The following is a 19,409-nucleotide window of genomic DNA, read 5'->3' on the forward strand; positions in this document are numbered from 1 at the left end:
TGGGATACTACAGTAAAGTCTGTCTCGGGGGGGGATGGAGCCAGATGGGACTGTATGGTGCGGTTTGAATCATGGACCACCGCTGGGCTTCAGAACAAACAATACAACCGTAGGCTAGCAGCCTTGCGGCAGTCAGTCATCATGGGGCCTCAATAGCTCACTGTTGCATTCGACCGCTTTTCATCAGCATGTGGCCGAGGCCGATATCGGTACATTGTGTAGGTTTGTTCACAAAATGACACAAATCAGGAACGAAATGTCGAATCCACCCCAAATTGTATTCACATGTCGAGGGTGGTTTAATCAACGGAGAGCCAATGCAATTCCAAAGGGGGACCGCCGCAAATACGGAATTTACAACACTTATTCCATACAATGAGAAAAAAAAGAGGACAAAAACTAGACCTGAGAACTATTAATGGACAGCTGATTGGCCGTTGCGGTAGAGCGCGACCCTCAATCAATTGCCTTCGGGGACACTAATAAATAACCTTGAACCTTGAATGTAAATGCATGCCTTCCTACTCATCCTACTCGTCTGGCAGGTATAGCTCTTTGAAAACCTTTAGTGCTACGATTGTACGCGGGGGGGGGGGGGGGGGGGGGGGGGGGGGGGGTGGGCGACAATAAACACATATCTTGCCTGCCCAAAACGTATTCCTGGATATGCCACTGTTGTGAAGTAGGTGTGTTCTTATATGTTAAGTATTTAAAAAGATCGTGTGGTTCATTTATCACATAAGGCTGATGGATCTACAACACATTGTGCTGCAATGCTTTGCAAGCTTTAAATGTAAGTTATTTCAGTAAGATTGTCATTTCAGTGGACCACAAAACAGGAGGGACCTAATACAAAGCCTTGGGGGACTCAAGTAAGGTTAAATTACTAACCCCAAAGCTATGCTTCTAATCTAACCTGACTAACTAATTATGACACAGCAAAATTTGCACTGGACCTTATTTCCATTTTGTAAAAGCTAATTATGTGGTGGTTGGTGGGGTAGGTGGAAGAGGGTGAGCAAGCTACTTACATATATGTATGTATTTTTGTACTGTATGTTTTGTGTATTTGTGTACTGTACAGTATGCTTGTTTCTGTATTTTGTTTGTTTATGGGTCACTCTTGAACAGATGCATCTCAAATCTTTATTATTTTTGCACTATATGCTCAATATTGTAGAAGGCTAAACGAGTCCAGCTCATCTATGCAATGCAGCTCCAAGCAGAGGAATCAGATAATGCTCCGGTAAACAAAACCAAAGATCTCCAGGAAGTGCACTTGAACACTGGGGAATGTTCCAACATGTAGTTGGCCAATGTTATGGGGGGGGATGGTTATCTGCATAACTATGTTTTGGAAGCAATCAGTGAAAAGCTATTATTTATATTGCCTGTAATGACTAACGGAGACAGACATGATGGATACTAACAGAGGAGTGCAAGGAGAACACCCAAGATTCAAAGGTGCTTTTAATGTAACTCAAATATGTAATAAACACAAAAATGCAGTACAGTAGTGATAACAGAAGAGTGGCGTGCAATGTGTAAACTCATATCTACAGGAAATTCTTGCAAAGCCCCTGGCCTTTCCTTCCCTTGTGTAAATGGTTCCTTACAGTACAGTACATGTACAGTACATGTACAGTATATGGCAGACAGGGATTTTTCAAGACCGTGTCATAAACCGCTTAATGCAGGGATGTGCACACATAGACATAAAAAGGGGGCTTCAGCCCCTGCCCTTTTACCCGTCTATAAAACAACTGCCCTTTCCAGACAACGAATGCAGCATTTACTACACTTGAAGAAATGCAAATGCCGGAAGGCAGCATTCAGGAGAATTGCTTTTTTCTTAAAGTCTCCTGAACTTGAACACAGCATTGAACAAATATGTTTAGAAATCCATGTCGTTACACACCGCATCTCCACTAGCCAAAGAGTGCTGGGTTGCGCCCCAAAAATAGCAGATCTACAAGCTTGTAGATCTGCTATTTTCGCTATCTTTGTCCAAAAGTGCCCTCTTACGGGATGTCAGCCCCTGCCCCTCGAACACTCTCTGCACGTCCCTGGCCTAATGGCTCTTCACGTCTACATTCCCATCATTCTCCTCTAGCCCACCATTACGCCCCCACTGCACGCTCGCCAGTTTGTCGGCTTGGTTCATCTACAGGGTGTCCAAAGTGCGGCCCACGGGCCAAATGCGGCCCTGGGGCGAATTTTATACAGCCCGCAGCTTCATAACCTGAATTGTATTATGAACAGCGCGCCCAACAGTACCGGGATATTGTTAAATTTTTGTTTGTTTTAACCTGGGCATTTCCCCAGAGTAAAATTGTTCAGTGTTCCTTGTATTTCTTTATATTTCTCACCTTGCTCATCCGGTTACATTGGTAACCAGATGTAAGATAAGGCTGAAAAAAGGCTTAGTTACACCCTTTTGTTTACAGCACACGCCTGACAAAAATAAATATTTAAATTAAATATTGATGATGATAGTTAAATAGAATCGTTTAAATCCGAATGGCCCTTGGGTGTTTTGATATTTTCTAATTTGGCCCCCTTTGAAAAAAGTTCCCTGACTACAAGCAAGGAGAGCTAATGACACTCCAAAAGAGGACTGGGCTGGACAGAATGTCTGTATGGCTTGTTCCACTTTTATGTAAACACTGCTGCCCTCCTTTTCATTCCAATATTTATATTCCATGCAGGAGCCAAATGTGTTGATTTCGGTTCTTAGTCCAGTCCAACAAAGTTTGTTTCAGTTTGTTTTGAATAAAAAGCCCCCTGGCCATTTTGTCTGTCTGGGTTTCTGGGATTGATTTGTGCATCCACGCTAGTCCTTCCACCAACCTCTTCCTGATGCCTATCGCTACACGATTATTATTATAATACACAGTTCGGGATGCGTTTAAATAACATGATAATGTGTGCAGTGTGTAAGGTGCCATGTGTGTCGGTCCTGCCATAATAAATGTATGCGTCTATGTAAGCAGCTGCAACAGTCCATGACTCAGGTGACTGGGGGGTCTTTAATAATCCTCCAGGCTTTACTAACAGTCCATGACAGGAGAGCTCACATCAACTAATGCTCTGGGCTGTCCATTACCACCACCCTCTGCAGCACTCCGCAAATGAGAGCAGTGCAGTTGTTCCCTAGGCTCAGATGCGTGCGGTCATAAATGGCCTCAGTGGTGCCTCTGTAGAAGGCCCGTAGGGACTTGGACCTTATGCTGAAACTTCGTCAGCCGCCTGAAGTAAACCACAGCGTGCTTGTCCCCAGGGTGAGGTCCTGTCTTTGATGTGGACGCAGAGGTATTTGAAGCGGCTGACTAATCTGTTGACAGAGATGATCTGTCCTTGGTCTTGTCGACACTGAAAGAATCTTGTTCTCCATTGTGACAGATTGTTGACCTCTCCCCTGTAGTAGTTATCAGGCCCATCATCGGCATGCTGTCGGCCATGCTGTCGGCCTTAAGCGGTGTGCGTGACCACGAAGTCATAGGTGTACAGGGAGTAGTTAGTATAGGGGTCCCCAGGACACAGCCCTGGGGGACTTCATTAAATCACCAGGGCCGGGTGCTCCTGTATTCCGGCTTCTGTTTGGCCCAGTGTGCTGTGTAACTACTCTCTCCCAGGGTGGACGACCACCCACTCGCGTTGTTCCCGTCCCTCTCTACCTTGAACGCAGCTGCTTTGTGATGGACCTGCACGCCTCCCGCGGAGCATGACTGACTGCCCTGCGCCTGCCCGGACCTCTCAGAACGGCAGCCTTCAGTGTCTGCGTCGCACGCGGCGGTGTCTCTGGCCACTACGGGGCTCTGGCTGCAGAGTGCATCTTTCTTGGACGTGCACAGCGGTGGGAGAGTGAGGGGCGGGGACCTGGACAGACAAGAATAGTGGATATAAAAAGTCAAGTGGCACACTCACACACACACACACACACACACTAGGATTGTCCCGATCGGATCAGGTGATCGGAAATCGGGGCCGATCACGTCATTTTCAAATGATCGCAATCGGATCGGGAGCCAAAAAACGTGACCGGAACATCCCTAGTATCAATATTATGATGATGATGAATAGACTGGATATTGTACTATTGTGATATGGCATAAACGTGTTCTATAGAATATAAATATTGGATCGGGAAAAATCGGTATCGGAAGATGCTCAAAACCAATGATCGGAATCGGGAGCAATTAAACGACACACACACACACACACACACACACACACACACACACACACACACACACACACACACACACACACACACACACACACACACACACACACACACACACACACACACACACACGTTAATATACTCTACAGTCTATCAACACCATGCATACTGTTCATGTTTATGCACCTTACCTTCAGTATATAGTTTATATACTCTTTGTTGAATAGACTGTACATAATTTTGTTTTCTCATTCACTCATGGTCATACAGTATAGATCAGGTATAGGGCCAGCACCTCAGACACACACACACACACACACACACACACACACACACACAGAGCAGTATAGGGTAAATAACCTCGTTGTGTGGGGGAAAATGGCAAACCTGTCCGTTTGTCCCAGTGCGTGTGTCTGTCTCCCTGTGTCAGTCAACACTGGTCTCAAACCTGAGAAAGGCACACAGTGCTAACAGATAAGGAAAGGTGGGAATGCTGCATGCCGTGGTGCCTGGGCGTCCTGCATGACCTTCCGTCCTTCAGCTGACGTTTGTTGACAAAATTGTCAATATATTTAGTCATAGTTTTAGTCATCATGGCTTAGTTCTTATACACAGCCACTCACCTGGGAGTGTGAAGGTGCTTCTCTCCTGTCGTCCCAGAAGGAACCCCACATCTCTGCGGTTGAAGTGACGACTGTAAAGGTTGGCTCCAGCAACCAGGCCCTGTTGGCTACCAGAGGAGACCAAGAGACGAGCAGGAGGCAAGGGAGAGTGACCCAAGAACACAGGGCGTAGAGGAGGGGGGTGTAGAATGTAAAAGGACAGGACAGGACAGAGGAAGTGGAGTGTAGGACAGAAAGCGAATTTAAAAAACAAAAGAAATAAATAAAAGAAAATCATAATTAGCAAACAGAAAATTAAGTATTATAAAAGTATAAAATAAGTATTTTAAAATGGTCCAAAAATAATAATAATGTTGAAATTAATTGTGGAAAACATAGGAACTTGAATGGAACAAGGAACCTGTAGGGAACATCTTCCATCGGCCTTGAAATAACGCTATACGTTTGCACAGGTTTATTGAATTTATATAATATATGTATGCCAGTCAATATGAGATTAATAAATCGCATATGCAGTTTTGTGGGAGACGGTTTAATGCATTCTGAAAAAAAAGGCAAGCAGAGAGATAAGATCCAGCCATCGCATATTCCCGTTTGGCAGGTATAACGAGGTTTTTAAAACATCTAAAAAGGGAGACGGATATGGTCTTTCCTTCTCTCTCCCAGTCTGTCCAATGTGTCCATGTAGTCCAAATAACACAGTGGCACACCAGACTCTCTCTTTGACAGAGAAACTGGCCATCTATCAAACTAAGAAAGTCATTCCTTTAAAAGGAAGAGGCAACACCGGAGGTCAGAGTCTGGTCATTGGAAGCCGAGCTGAGATCGATTAAGGGAACTATTGAACATTGAGCGGAGGGATTCAAAGTGAGCGTGTCGAATGTATGAAAGTGGACAAAATAATAATAATAAAATGGAGGCAAAAGCATGACAGATGTTTTAAAACGGGATCAGACACAGCGGAGGGGCATGGAGAGAGACAAGAGAAAGGAAGAAAGGCGTTTAGAAAGTCCACAAAGAAAACAGGCAGTCATCTACAACAATCAGGTAGCAGAGAGGGTAACAGGTACGGTCGCTCCTTTTCCATCTCGCCCCACTACTCTACCTATAGCTGTAAATAACAAACATAATTCATGTTGGTGATTACCGGTATGTAAAAAGGTATTATCATATTGTTAAAGGTTTTATGACATTCATTTTCATTTATTTTTCTTTTTTCTTTTAGGTTTTATGACCTCAATTACACCCAAAAAACCTGAACTTTGAACATTCAGTGGATTTTCTGTGGTCTGAAGTTTTCTTTGGGGTTTGGATGCCTTTTGAGCTACAATGAAAACAGGCAACACAGTGAAAACAGTGACATCTGCTGGCAAATCCCATTGACATATATGGGATTTGCAGGATCTTACATCACAAACAGCAGGAAAATCAGAGCACCTGTTTGAGCCAGAAAACCCCAGATCACAGAAAATCTACTGAATGTTAAAAGTTCATGTTTTTTGGGTGCAATTGAGATTAGAAAACCTAAAAAAAATAAGAGCAATTCCAAAACCTTTTTTTTAATGTCACAATCCCTTTAAGTTCACTCTGTATATCCACAGGCATAATAGCATGATGATGCCATTACAAAACATGGGCTACATGTAAGAAATGTGTTAAATAAAACGAAATGTAAGGTCGTTGCACACTGGATGCGTTTTTCGGAAAACCGATGGAGAAACGCTGCTAAAAATCCGAAAAAACGCGCTCCGTGTGCAGGGACCTTAACTGCTAGAAGGTCCTAAATTAACTTAATTAAGCAGTCACCGTCTCTGTAAAATTAAGAAAGAATAACATGACACAGACTATAGAGATCGACTACTATACATATATATCAAATAAAGCCGTATACAAGATAATTTCAGATTTCAGAGAGGGAGGGAAATACTAAATTAACTGTTTACTAAATTACTACATTAAAACATTTCACGGGGGCGAGTTGGCAAAGGGGCGAGTCGTTTGTTACTCGCAGAGAGAGGGTGAGAGAAGCTGAGATCAGAGAGAGCAGCTGAGGGCCAGCTCTTTGTACACAGTGAACAATAGCCAACTAATAAGAGGAATGTGGCAACCCACTGCCAAGCCCAGCAGACCTGGCACCCATACAGACACAGCAGTCACTTTTCTACTGCACTCTTTAGTTGCTTTACTTCCTTTTCCACTGCAAACAGGAACTCCTCAGTGAAGCATGGTTGTCATAGCGATGTCCAAAGCTTTTAGCGTAGGACAGAGCTAAATGTCAAAGTTAAAGATATAGATTTCTACAGACCGGTACAGTCCAACAAAAACAATTTCTGATAACACCCAACACAGGTGATAGCTAAGCCCCTGCCCAAACTGCTATGGTCCAATCGCAGCTAAGCATAACATGGGTTAGAGTAGACAAACCTCTCCACCAATAGTTTTCCTATATGATAAAACATCGTTTTAAAAAATAAATGTCACACACATATTTTTCCAGTGCATATGGCAGGCCTTGTTGACGGATTTGGAAGAGATTCTTGAAGGTCTAGTTCCAAAAATGAACCAGTATTTAATGTGTAAAATCCATGATATTTTGGTAGAGGCTTTGCTAAAGGTGAATTGTTCAATATTGGTTCATTTTAGATTTTCAACAGCTAGTTTGTTTTTCTATTGTATTTGTGAGCTTCCATGCAGTATAGGGGAGTCAGTGACACAACTTGGTTTGGTGACGAGTCTCTCTGTCTTTTTTAAGATTAGTTTGGGGGCCTTTATAGGACAGTAGACAACCAGGAAATGGGGAGAGATGTGAGGAGTGACACGCAGCAAAGATCGTCAGGGATCGGGATTCACACTCGTGACACGCCGTCAGGCTGCATTTGCAGCTTAGGTGCCCAGACAGAAAATAAGTGCAAATGCCTCTCCTTTCCATGCCATGCTGGAAGGCAGCATTCAGGAGCATAATGCGTTTATTTCAGAAGTCTCCTGAACTTGGAAAAACTCCAACAAGCCTTTAACACCATGCAAGATGCACTCATCTCACTCAAACTCGTCCTGAACGCCAGTAAAACCAAATGCTATGCTATTCTCAAAAGCCAAAAACAAAAGACTTCAACTCCCTGCACAGTCACACTCTCAATGGATCCTCTATCGACAGAGTCACTGAATATAAATATCTGGGTATTTGGCTACCACCAAGTTAAGACTGAACATTGGTTTTCTTTACAAAAATAAAGCTAACTTCCCAATGATCTGTAGGAAAAGGGTTGTTGAAGCTGTCTATGTCAGTTCTGGACTACGGTGATGTAATTTATAGAAATGCTGCACTCACCATTGTACCCTCTATGACAGGGTAGGTTGGTCTTCCCTCTCTGAGAGGAGAACCAGGCACTGGCACCAGTTTATTTTTAAAGCTATTGAGGGAAGTTACCACCCTACATCACGTTGCTGCTAAACTGGAAAAGAAGTACCTGTTCAGACCTGTTCAATTTAATAACCTGCTTCTGAACCTCCCTACCTCAATATGTAACCGTTTTTAACATATGTTTTGTCTGTATATTATGTCTCTATGCCTTACGTGTAGATTTGATTTGTATTTTATATCTGTCTTAAATAGTTTTTATATGTGATCTCGTCAGCATTGCAAATGAGGGGGAACCTCGATTCTTTTTGAGAATAAATAAAGGTTTCAATCAATCAACATTTTGCGTTGAACAAATTTGTTTAGAAATCCATGTCGTACACCACATCTCCACTAGCTAAAGAGTGCTGGGTTGCGCCCCGAAAATAGATGATCTACAAGCTCACAACGCGTCGCAGCGTGACGCGTTGTGAGCTTGTAGATCTGCTATTTTTGTCCAAAAGTGCCCCCTTAAGGGATTTCAGCCCCTGCCCCTCTAACACTCTCTGCACGTCCCTGATTTTCACATCGCCTTTTGGCAGGGCTGTCAACACTCCTGAATCCGGAAGGAGACTCCTGAATTTCGACCCCATCTCCTGCGGTGCTCCTGAATTGTCCTTTCTCCTTATTTTCTCTTGGATTGGGGGATATCCGTGGCTTTGCATGGCAACCCGTGTCAGAATTAAACTGTGGATGTGCAGTTAATTGATCAGCCTAGATGCAAATAGAGCCTCATAAGCACATTTCACACCAAGTCAACAGGGTGTGAACAGGATATGAATTAGCATATAGCCTTACAAGATTAAACAAGGAGGACAACATGACAGAGACACCTTGAAATGTAAATGTCACTTAGAAGAAGAGGCTTTATGCCTGAGTGAGCTCCTACAAAAATAGAGGAAACTCAAATAACCAAAACATATATAGTTAAAAAAAATAGCCCAAATATAAGTAACCCTAAACTCTAACACTAAACCTAACCTCACAGGAAGCCACAGGCTAGTCATGAACCTGCCACTGGCTAGTTTCACCATGAGGAGCCATGGGGTGAATTAACCCCAACCAGACTAAAAACCTACAAAGTTATGGTAAACTTAAAGGACAACTTTAGTTTTTTTCAACCAAGGTTCATGTTTTAGGTTGTTATTAGAGAAACTAAAAGGTGAGTGTTAATTTTCTTTCATTTGCTGCTTTCTTTTGTTTTGGGGATTTTAGCAGTTTTGGACAGGGGGGCGGGGGCATTCGAGCATGGGGCTAAATATGTATTTTTTTACAAAATATTATGGCGATTTTTTTTATTATTATTTACTATAGTCCTAATAAACCCCAAGAAATTACATCTGACCACAAAAGATCATGGGATCTATTGAATGTGACAAACTGACATATTCAGCCTATACACACAGTATAAGCCTTCCCCCAGTAGGCTACCTTCACATTCAGTAGATCCTGTGATCTTCTGTAGCTCCCGCCCCCCTGTCAAAAAGAGCTAAAATCCCTAAAACGAAAGAAAGCTGCAAATGAAAAAAAAATTACTCATCTTTTACTTTCTCTAATAACAACATAAAACAATAACTAAAACATGAACCTTGGTTGAAAAAAACTAAAGTTGTCCTTTAAACACTAAACCTAGTCTTAAAACTAATTATAGGCCAATTATAAATCTAAAAATCGAAATCAAAACACATAATGCCTAAGGAGGAACACAAACAAAATTTTAATTTAACAATGAGAAAATACAACACAATCAAAAGCTCCTGAATTCTGACACTCCAATGTTGACAGCCCTGCCTTTTGGTATCGCCTTAGCTGATACAGATACCAAAAAAAAGCACTGTGTCATTTTTGCCTACTATGAATCAAAAACATTTGAGTAGATTCGAGCCGTTACCATGCTGGGGAACAGCGCCATAAACGCTGCCATGCACAAATCTTCCCCACTCGCTCCCTGTAAATCAGTGGGGTCCGGGGAACCCTAGGTGTACTTGAGGGAGTTCCAGGGGGTCTCCAGCTAAATGATAGTTTGGAACCAAATGGACCCTTATGGGTCTGTAACTCTGAGTGTACAAATGGTACACTCTCAGAGTTAAATTAACATTGATTTTACAATAGAAATTGGGGGTCCCAGAGATGGAAATGCCATTAAATGGGAGTCCGTAGACTAATGCATGTCAAACTGGGGGTCCTTGAAATGAAAATAGTTGAAAATCACTGCTAGAGCGGTAAAAAATCTTCTCTTATGGGGGTAATTAGTATCATTTTGGGGGTCCTTGACATGACAACGTTTAGGAACCACTGCTGTAAAAGGTCCAAGCTGTTCTTCCTCACCTGGTGCGTCTTGCCCTGCAGTTGTCGATGAGCGGGGAATGGGGGGTCTGGCCCGTGCAGCCCCCAGGGGCAAGAGCTGAGTGTATGGCGGGGCGCTGGGGCTGCGGCTCCCTGCTGGGGGACGACCCCACGCTGAGGGAGCGCGAGCACTGGGAGGATGCCGACCGTTGGGGAGAGAGGGGGGGAGGCGCGGGGCGAACAAATGGCCAGGGACGGACCCTCTGCTCCTCGTGCACAACTGGGGGGAGGAGACAACAGTCAGTGAAAGTTCAATTCCAGGGTCAAGTGATGTCATGTCATGTGCGACTCTTCTTAAGAGTTTAACAAGAGCAAAAAAAAAAACGAAAAAAAGACAGTCTATTATTATATTCAAAGACCTATATGCAGAGACACAAAACGGTCATTAACCAGGAGATGTGTGTGACCTGTGTATGTGTTTAATCTCACATATAGTCTACTTACTACTAACTAGGCTAATTTCAGCATGATCAGTTTCTTCTTGTGCACACTGACAGCAGGCCAAATTATTTTCTTTATTGACCCGTTTCCAGTGTCCCATAAGTCTTTGCGTTTTGTGTGTGCAAAACTTCCTCTTCTTGTTGCTGCTGTGGCCAGTGGCAGATTTTGGACCCCCCAAAATAATTTGGCGACCCCCCGAGGGGTCGCGACCCACGGGTTGAGAACCCCTGCCCTAGGCCAATAGAGTGTCGCAGTCCCGCCCCCTTTCATGACGACGCCTGGCCCAGGAAATGAATCACAATGCATTTTTCCCATAGACATTTAAAGACCTTTTAAGCGTAGTACGAAGCCAACTCGAGTCGTGACAAATCATGACAACATACACAATATTTTGGACAAAACAAATAATTACATAGAAGAAAAACAACAAAAAAAGTGTTGTAACCTGCCGTTTTTTTCTACTTTCTAATTCTTTGTTTGGCCCGAAAAATGTCATGATTTGTCACGACAAGAGTTGGCTTTGTCCGCAGCGTAAACGTCTTTAAATACTTTCTGAAATGTCTATGAGGAAAATGAACGGAGAATCATTTCCTGGGCCATGGTAGGGGGCGGGACTGCGACGCTCTATAGCTTGAAGTTTGTTTTCCTGCACAGGTTAAAAACTACATCAGGGTAAAAACATGCGAGGCTGACCTTACGTACATTATGATGTAAGCAATGCAGATGCAGCTAATAAAAGTACTAATGGTGGGTGTGTTAGATTTAGGTGGGCCAATTAATGTGTCCCTTTGTACCAAAAAGCCCTGCAGCACCGGACTGAAAATAGCAGAGATGAGGAAGTGGGACATCTTGTCAAACTAATGATATTGCATCAGGCAAAAAAAACAAAAACACACACACATCAAGGACCTTTCAACAAAGTCTGGATTGTGTAACTATTATTATTATAGTAGATGGGGTCATCTTAAAATCGTTTCGTATAAGCTTTGTGGTCCAAAAATAAACAAGCTGTCTCTGCGTTATTGTCAGGGAGGTGTCTCTGTATCGTTGATTCGTTTGTGAAAATGTAACTAATTCAGTAGCAGTAACAATAGCGTTTTCTCTCAGTCAGTTGATTCTTCATATCCATATGAGTGAAACGGCCGGGATGACATGTTTATTTTTCAAACACAGTTCTTATGAGGCGGTCGAAAATCATCATTACAATGCAAATAAAAAGTACATGAACCTGTGGATTTCGATATTGACGTCAGACTTCGGTGCTCTATATGTGTGTATGTACAGTACTGTGCAGGATGTCTCACCCTCTCTCTCCATTAGCGAGTACGGTTTGATCTCTCCGTCCTGCTTTTTTGGGGGAGCCTTTCTCAACTGTGCCACTGTGGAAGGGAGGAGAGTCAGTCACCATAAAGATAAAACCAAACATTCTAGTGGAAGGTTGGAGGATCTCACCCCTCCCCTTTACTTTCGCTCCAGCTTCTGTCAATACAATACTATTGACATAATATGATCATAAAAGCAAGTCACATAAATATTATGTCCCCAACCTCCCTCGTAAAATAATCATGGTTAACAGGTAGCAATATATGGTAGCTAGTGGTTAAGGGAAACGGTATCGTAAAACAGGATTCATTTGTTATTCCTAACATCTTGGACAGCCGATTTATATTATAATTGGTTGTATATTGTATCAAGCATGGAAAATAGCCGACTGGCAAGCTCACAACGAGTTGCACCATGACACGTCGTGAGCTTGTAGATCTGCCATTTGTGATGCACGACACTGGCACGCAGCTAAGTATATATTAACTATAAATTAGGCTTTAGCCCCAAACTTTAACCGATAGCGCCAATAGTTTCAATTAGTTCCCTTGGCTAGGGAGGGACACATATTAGTTCTCTTGGCTAGGGAGGGACACATATTAGTTCCCTTGGCTAGGGAGGGACACATATTATTCTGACATGATGATAGAGCCAAGCTCATTCGTCTTATTATGTTTGAGATAATCAGTGTTGTATACTTTGACTGCCATCTTTAAACTTTTCAATTCCCTTAAAATAAGCATACAATGATGATCTATTAAAGTAAGTAAGATGTCATTTAAGTGTACATTATCACTATTACATTACACACAGAACGGAAATAACTACTACTACTACTACTACTACTACTAATAATAATACAAAATAAATATTAAATAATAATCATGGTAGAAGGGGAAGGGTGTTTATTTTAGCTGTTCTTTTGCTTTTCAGGAAATAAAGCTAATTTGGGAGTAAAGGCTTAAAACAAACATTCTACGAGTCCCCTACGCGTCACTTACAGGAGCAGCTCTACAAGTGTACACTACGTTTATCGGAGAAGATACTGGATAGTCTTTACAGAAGCTCTGTTGAGAGCAGCCCCTCTGGGCCAGAGCAGCCCCTGGTTTCTAAAATTTGGGGAAACATAGTTGTTCATGTTTAACATATTACTTGGCAGTCTATGGTCATAGGAATACCATGTGTGAATTCTGTTTTAAAAGTAATGTTGGCTCCATTACAACAAAGCGACAAACACTTGCGAAACCTCAGAGGGACAAGTATCAAGCAGCTTCATTCCTACTGGTGGGAGGTTTGCAGGGACGTGCAGAGCGTGTTAGAGGGGCAGGGGGCTGAAATGCCGTTAAGAGGGCACTTTTGGACAAAAATAGCGAAAATAGCAGATCTACAAGCTCACAACGCGTCACGCTGCGACGCATTGAGAGCTTGTAGATCAGCTATTTTCGGGGCGCAACCCAGCACTCTTTAGCTAGTGGAGATGCGGTGTATACAACGTGGATTTCTAAACAAATTTGTTCAACGCAAAATGCTGTGTCCAAGTTCAGGAGACTTCGGAAAAAATGCAATTCTCCTGAATGCTGCCTGGTATGGCATGGAAAGGAGAGGCATTTTGCATTTCTTTCGCCATAGTTAAATGCTGCATTCGTGGTCTGGAGAGGGCAGTTGTTTTACAGACGGGTAAAAGGGCAGGGGCTGAAGCCCCCTTTGACGTCTATGTGTGCACGTCCCTGGTGGTTTATTTGTTAGGGGGCTGGGTGGGGCTATCTGAGGTAGCCATGGCAACGCGACACCTGGATCCCCAGGACGGGGTGCAATGGGTCCAGCACTGTGTTGTCACTATAGATACATGATATACAGTGACACATACTGGACCCAGCTGGGAGAGGAACAAGCGGTGATGGGGAGGCAGCAGGGGCTGAGGAGATTATCTCCAAATAATGACAAGAAGAATAGTGAGCAAAACAGCATGAGATAAAACAGGTGGCCCTGATATTTAAACAGAGAGAGGAGACAGAGAAACCGTACAGGAAGTTGGATGCTTGGGGAGCAGGGGGTGGCAGGGGGAAGAGGGATATATCAGTAAAAGAAAGAGATTTAAAAGTCCTTACAAAAATCCCATTCCCTGATCCGTCAGAGGAGAGGGAGGCGAGCCTGGAAGAGTTTAGTGAAACAGAAGGCGTTTGGAACTGGAATAACAGCACAGAGCTCTAAAAATGTCTCTACAATGTGTGGATCTTTATGGTTAAAAAAGAAGGATCAGAATTTATTTTCCAGATTAGACACATGACACAATTAGTTGACAAAATTGGTTCGGTGTGGTACTGGCAATAATAATCCTGTACATCTTTATCTAAAACTACATAATCATGCACAACATGGGTTTCATAAGTGAGTCGGACAGTCTGCCAAAACATATGAGCTTCATTTTGGCAGTGAGTTTTACAGTCAGATCAAAGGTAAAGCAGTACGATTTGGCTTGGCTTCCGCCGTGAGAGAAGAATGGGAATACTGTAGCAGCTATAACCACAGTGAACGAGTGAATCCCAGCAGGCAATGAGGAAGTAATGTTTCTAAGTGCCACAGGCCACCCACTCCACATTGGGAATGACGTGAAGAAGGCATTAAGAGGGGAATGCACACCCACGTTCCTTCTACACACCCATGGTTACCACCACAGACCTCAAAAAACAAAGCAAAAGCACGACACTGCCGAGAGGTTACCTGATCTGTTAAGGAAGAAGCCATCAAACACTACAAAGTTGTTGACCTGGAGAGAAAAGAGATGAGAGATGACCTTATGAAAAGACAAAAAGAAACACAGAAAGAAATCTTCTCCATCACGACAACTTTGATAAATGATCACGTCCGCAGGGGGAAAGTAGTATGAGAAAAGGTTGAACAAAGCCATTAACCTCCAGAACCCAGAAGAACGAGTCAGGTTTTAGAGGTTATTTCACTTAGAGAGGGAACTTTAGGGACAGCCCGAGACATCCTGCAAATTCACTACTGTACTTTCGCAATTCTTTTAATGGGGCTTATCATCATCCTGACACTCAGCATGTCACACTGTAACATCTATTTAGAGCTATAGATTTTAAAATCATAGACCCATTTCCAAGTACGGGAAGTATACTTCACAACTACTATACACTTTAAGAGTTTTAATAAGAGTAAAGACAGTAGAATCTAAATATAGCCAGGAAGACCACTGACTGCAGTCACAACAACGTGAGTAACTGTTACAAAAAAGGGAGATGACAGCATCAGATAAAAGAACAATAGAATGCCATTTTCATGTGTCTCCCGAGGCCAGGCGGATGGTTGAGACATAGTCACATAATCTGTTGTTTTGCGAAGCTTCGACATCAGAGACTGGAAGCTCAGAGGGGGAAAATAAGGCAGCATATCGTACCTGAGGGACACTTTCCGTCAGGCAAAACTGCTTTGCCAGGAAAGACAGGAATTTCGGGGAGGGCCTGTCATAAGCCATCAACACAGGTTGCAAATGCTTGTGCTAAATAAGGAAGAAATATCACATATAAATATATGTTACATACAGTAGTGTGTACATATCGTTGCTGTCAGGAGGAAACCAACCACCTAAATCAATGTTTTAGGTTTTTGATTGTTTTGCATAAATCAGTGCTATTGGACACCCTTTACGTCGTTTCTAAAAGATTGAACCAATGGAAAGTAGTAAAAGTGCCGCTTGAAAACAAAACAAGCAGGGGCGCAGGTGGCGCAGTCGGTGCTGGGGACGCTGTGGGCGTGTTCTCTCCTCAGCGTCATCAGTGCCCATTACCGAGGCGGGGTTGGCAAAAGGGCCTTTCTGTGTGGAGTTTGCATGTTCTCCCCGTGTCCCCTATAGGGTAGGTACCCTCACAAATAAACATGCAGTAATCTTGGTCTCTAAACTGCCTCCCTCTGGCTAGCCGGGGCACCTGATAGAGAGGAAAGGAACTGGTCTGAATAACGTGTTCCTTCTACGCACTACGTCCAACCGGGGAAACTGACCCCGTCAGGTGAAAAGAAGCGGTTGGTCAGTCTATTGCTCTCCCCAGGTTGGCAGAGGGAGTGTAGCACCTAGGATTACACTAGACTAGACAATTGACACTGGGTGAAAAAAATGGGTTACAAAAACCGTGGGATACATTTTTAACTAAGTAAGTAAAAACAAAACAAAACAAGCCAGGTGACCTGAATCGCAGAGTATTTTTTTTTAATTTCTTGCTTCCGTTATTGTTATGCGTTTTTCTTTGTGTTGTGGAGTGACACTGTTCTTGAAAGGTGCTACAAAAATAAAGGTTATTTATTTGTATTATCTAAAAACCACTGGTACAATATCCTATGTATAATTTATTCAGTAGAAAATATTTCTTAACAAGCTAGTTCTAGGCTTTATAATAAAGACGTCACAAATGGTGTAAACATGGTTCATTACAAGGTGTGTCTCCACACGCAAAAAAGATTATGTTATGTTATTTAAAACCACATTTGTTTTGTCTTCAATAAGATATCACTGCCAATATCAACATCAAAGAGCCCTCCAGGCACATTCCATGACATGCAACGTGGTTTCTACCTACGGGTTACCCTGCCCTGGGCTAGGTGTGGCTCACCTGCAGCATGAATTCAAACAGTTCCAGCCCATAGCCGTGTCGCTGCAAGTTCTCACAGATGAAGAAATCCAGGATACACAGTGGCTCAGCCTCTATGTGCGCCCCCCGCTGGTCCTGAGGAGCAATTACAACAAAAAAGGATTTGCATTTACTACAGGGGGTCATGAAGTGCACCCGATTCGAATGCCATCAACCCATAAAATCAGCAGTATGTTACTCAACAGTAAATCATGATGAATTACACAGCATACAGTATGGTAAATGGTGCATTTATATAGGGCCTTTATCCAAGGTGCTTTACATAGATTGTGCATTACATTCACCCATTCACACACACATTAATTCACCGATGGCGGCGGAAACCATGCAAGGTACCAACCAGCACATCAGGAGCAATTAGGGGTTCAGCGTCTTTCTCAAGGACACTTCGACACTAACTCTGGGTTCGAACTGGCAACCTTGCGGTTACCATCCAGCCACTCTACCCCTGAGCCACTGTACTGTATACTACCAGATGCCATGACACATGGTCTTGGAAGGGCCAATTCATACATTGTTGGATGACCTTATCTTTAGACTAAAAGACTGAACTCAGAGTTATTTTAGTCATGCGAGTCAAGTATAAATTAGGTACACAAGTTGTTAGGAAATGCTAGCATTACCAGTCGTCTAACCACAAAGACTGAAATAGTTAACATATGGAGAGAAATGCGTGGAAACTTACAAGCAGAAATAGTTTTTTGTAGCCGACCTTGATAAATCCCACCGCAGCCCCACGTCCTCTGTGTGTGGGAGAGAAGGTGTGAGGTGTTGAGTGGGTGCAGGGCAAAGGAATTAGTAAGACTAAGATTTGAACAGCTTTCATACGTAGACAATGGAAAAGTGGGCAAAGCCCAAAGTGTCACAAATCAGTGACTCATTAACCTAGTTTTGTTTTAATTTAATCTGAAAACATGTCATGTGTTCGTTGGGTTCCATCCGTTAGAATTTGGGGTCCATGGATGGATGAAAATTAGCTCTATGGTAAATCAGGCATATATTTACACCTAATCATGCCTCTACAGTATATGCAACTCATTCTAATACAGTATCGACGCAAGCTGTAAACAAGTATGGCTGGGCTGGGTCGGTGTCTGAGTGTACAGTGCACTGTACAGTAGTTACAGTATGTGACAACAGTGACATACCCGTTGCGCTCTCCATCCTTGAATAGATAGAGATGGTGCTTGTTGGACTGCAGCTTGGAGGCGGTCGTTATTGGCGCTGGCAACTGCTGGGCCTGTGGAAGGAAAGCAATTAACCACAATTAAATGTGTTATTTAATTCAGTGTACCAGCTGCACAGCAGTAATAATACACAGCAGTCAGCCTCCTAGACAAAAGCATGCAGTCACAGCGAGGCCTAAATGGTACATGGTGCATTTATAGAGCGCCTTTATCCAAGGCGCTTTACATAGATTTACATAGATTGTGCATCAATTCACCCAAGATAAGCAGATCGCAAACCAAATTGGATGAGTGGGGAGTCAATGGAGGGTATTGCAACCCTAGATTCATCCCATTCTAAATAAATCTAGAGTTGCAAATTGCAGCTAGGGGAGGCCTAGAGAGCAAATGGTAATTATAGTCTTCTTATCTACACTGCGTGAAAAACATAGATTGTGGGGAGCCATACTACAGACAGACCCCTACCTACTTACCCTACATATGCCTACCCATGTGTGCTACATCATACTATTAAAGTGCATCCTAGGTTTAAATTCATTATTCATCCATTTAAAAACATGCAAGTAGAAAGACCCCCCCCCCCCCACACACACACACACACACACATAGTTGCACCTTAGCTGAGGCTTTCCCAAGCTCATCAATAACAGTGGCGATTTGGACTTGCAGATCAGGCCTAAAACAAGGAGAGAGAGATGTCACTTACAGTAAGGATTATGATGATGATTGATGATGACTGGGATTTAATACATGACGTCACGTACTTAAGGGTGTGTGTGTGTTGAAGGGCTGGCTGTCCCACAAAATGCAACAAGCCAACAATGGTTGAATGGTTGGTTGGTTACAGTGCAACCTCAACCTACCTTCCTATGCTTTTTCGACCAGCAACCAACTCCTGGTCCAAAACGGAGATTCTCTCGGAGAAAAGATGATTTATATCAAAGGGGAATTCCATAGTTGTTGACTGAATACAGCAGTGAGCCAAACTCGTGCAGTTGGAGTAGAGATGCGGACGGTAGAGATCAGATCAGATCCTCCTGCAGGTGCTAGCGTGGATGATCGGCCTCAATATCTGTGCAAAAGCAACCTGGAAGAAGAATACTAGTCTAAAAGATTGCATTGGCTGTACAGCCTGACCCTAACTAAATGAACAGTTCAGTTGGGGATGCAGAGAGCCAGGCACTGCAGGCTGATTCCATTGTGTCACTCACTGCAGCTCCATTGTGTCTGTCTGTTGTTCACACACAC

General features: G+C 43.1%; 1 protein-coding gene across 2 annotated transcripts; it reads right to left on the reverse strand.

Annotated features, from left to right (window-relative positions):
• Positions 1–1,105: 1,105 nt before the first annotated feature.
• Positions 1,106–19,360, reverse strand: atat1 (alpha tubulin acetyltransferase 1). Of its 2 annotated transcripts, none has more exons than XM_083765234.1 (12): positions 19,025–19,360; positions 18,777–18,837; positions 18,123–18,214; positions 17,660–17,717; positions 16,936–17,049; positions 15,729–15,830; positions 15,038–15,083; positions 12,298–12,372; positions 10,535–10,772; positions 4,810–4,916; positions 4,547–4,634; positions 1,106–3,879 (listed from the first exon to the last, which is right to left on the reverse strand). In XM_083765234.1, the coding sequence occupies exons 1-12, from the start codon at positions 19,114–19,116 to the stop codon at positions 3,564–3,566; spliced, it is 1,389 nt and encodes a 462-aa protein (XP_083621360.1). In that variant the 5' UTR covers positions 19,117–19,360; the 3' UTR covers positions 1,106–3,563. The 2 variants fall into 2 exon arrangements, with proteins under 2 accessions (XP_083621360.1, XP_083621361.1); XM_083765235.1 differs by lacking the exon at positions 4,547–4,634 and adding an exon at positions 14,425–14,467.
• Between the last annotated feature and the right edge of the window lie 49 nt (positions 19,361–19,409).

Source organism: Protomyctophum parallelum (genome assembly GCF_964188405.1).
Source record: "Protomyctophum parallelum genome assembly, chromosome: 1".
NCBI classification, from domain to species: domain Eukaryota; kingdom Metazoa; phylum Chordata; class Actinopteri; order Myctophiformes; family Myctophidae; genus Protomyctophum; species Protomyctophum parallelum.

Bases quoted from the DNA above. Each gene is read 5' to 3' on its own strand.
- atat1 (XM_083765234.1), bottom strand. From the start codon at position 19,116: ATGGAATTCCCCTTTGATATAAATCATCTTTTCTCCGAGAGAATCTCC. The intron at 17,050-17,659 runs GTAAGTTTCCAC...ATTGCTCCTCAG, and splicing joins ACAAAAAACTATTTCTGCTT to GACCAGCGGGGGGCGCACAT. The intron at 4,635-4,809 runs GTGAGTGGCTGT...TGCCTTTCTCAG, and splicing joins AAGCACCTTCACACTCCCAG to GTTTGAGACCAGTGTTGACT.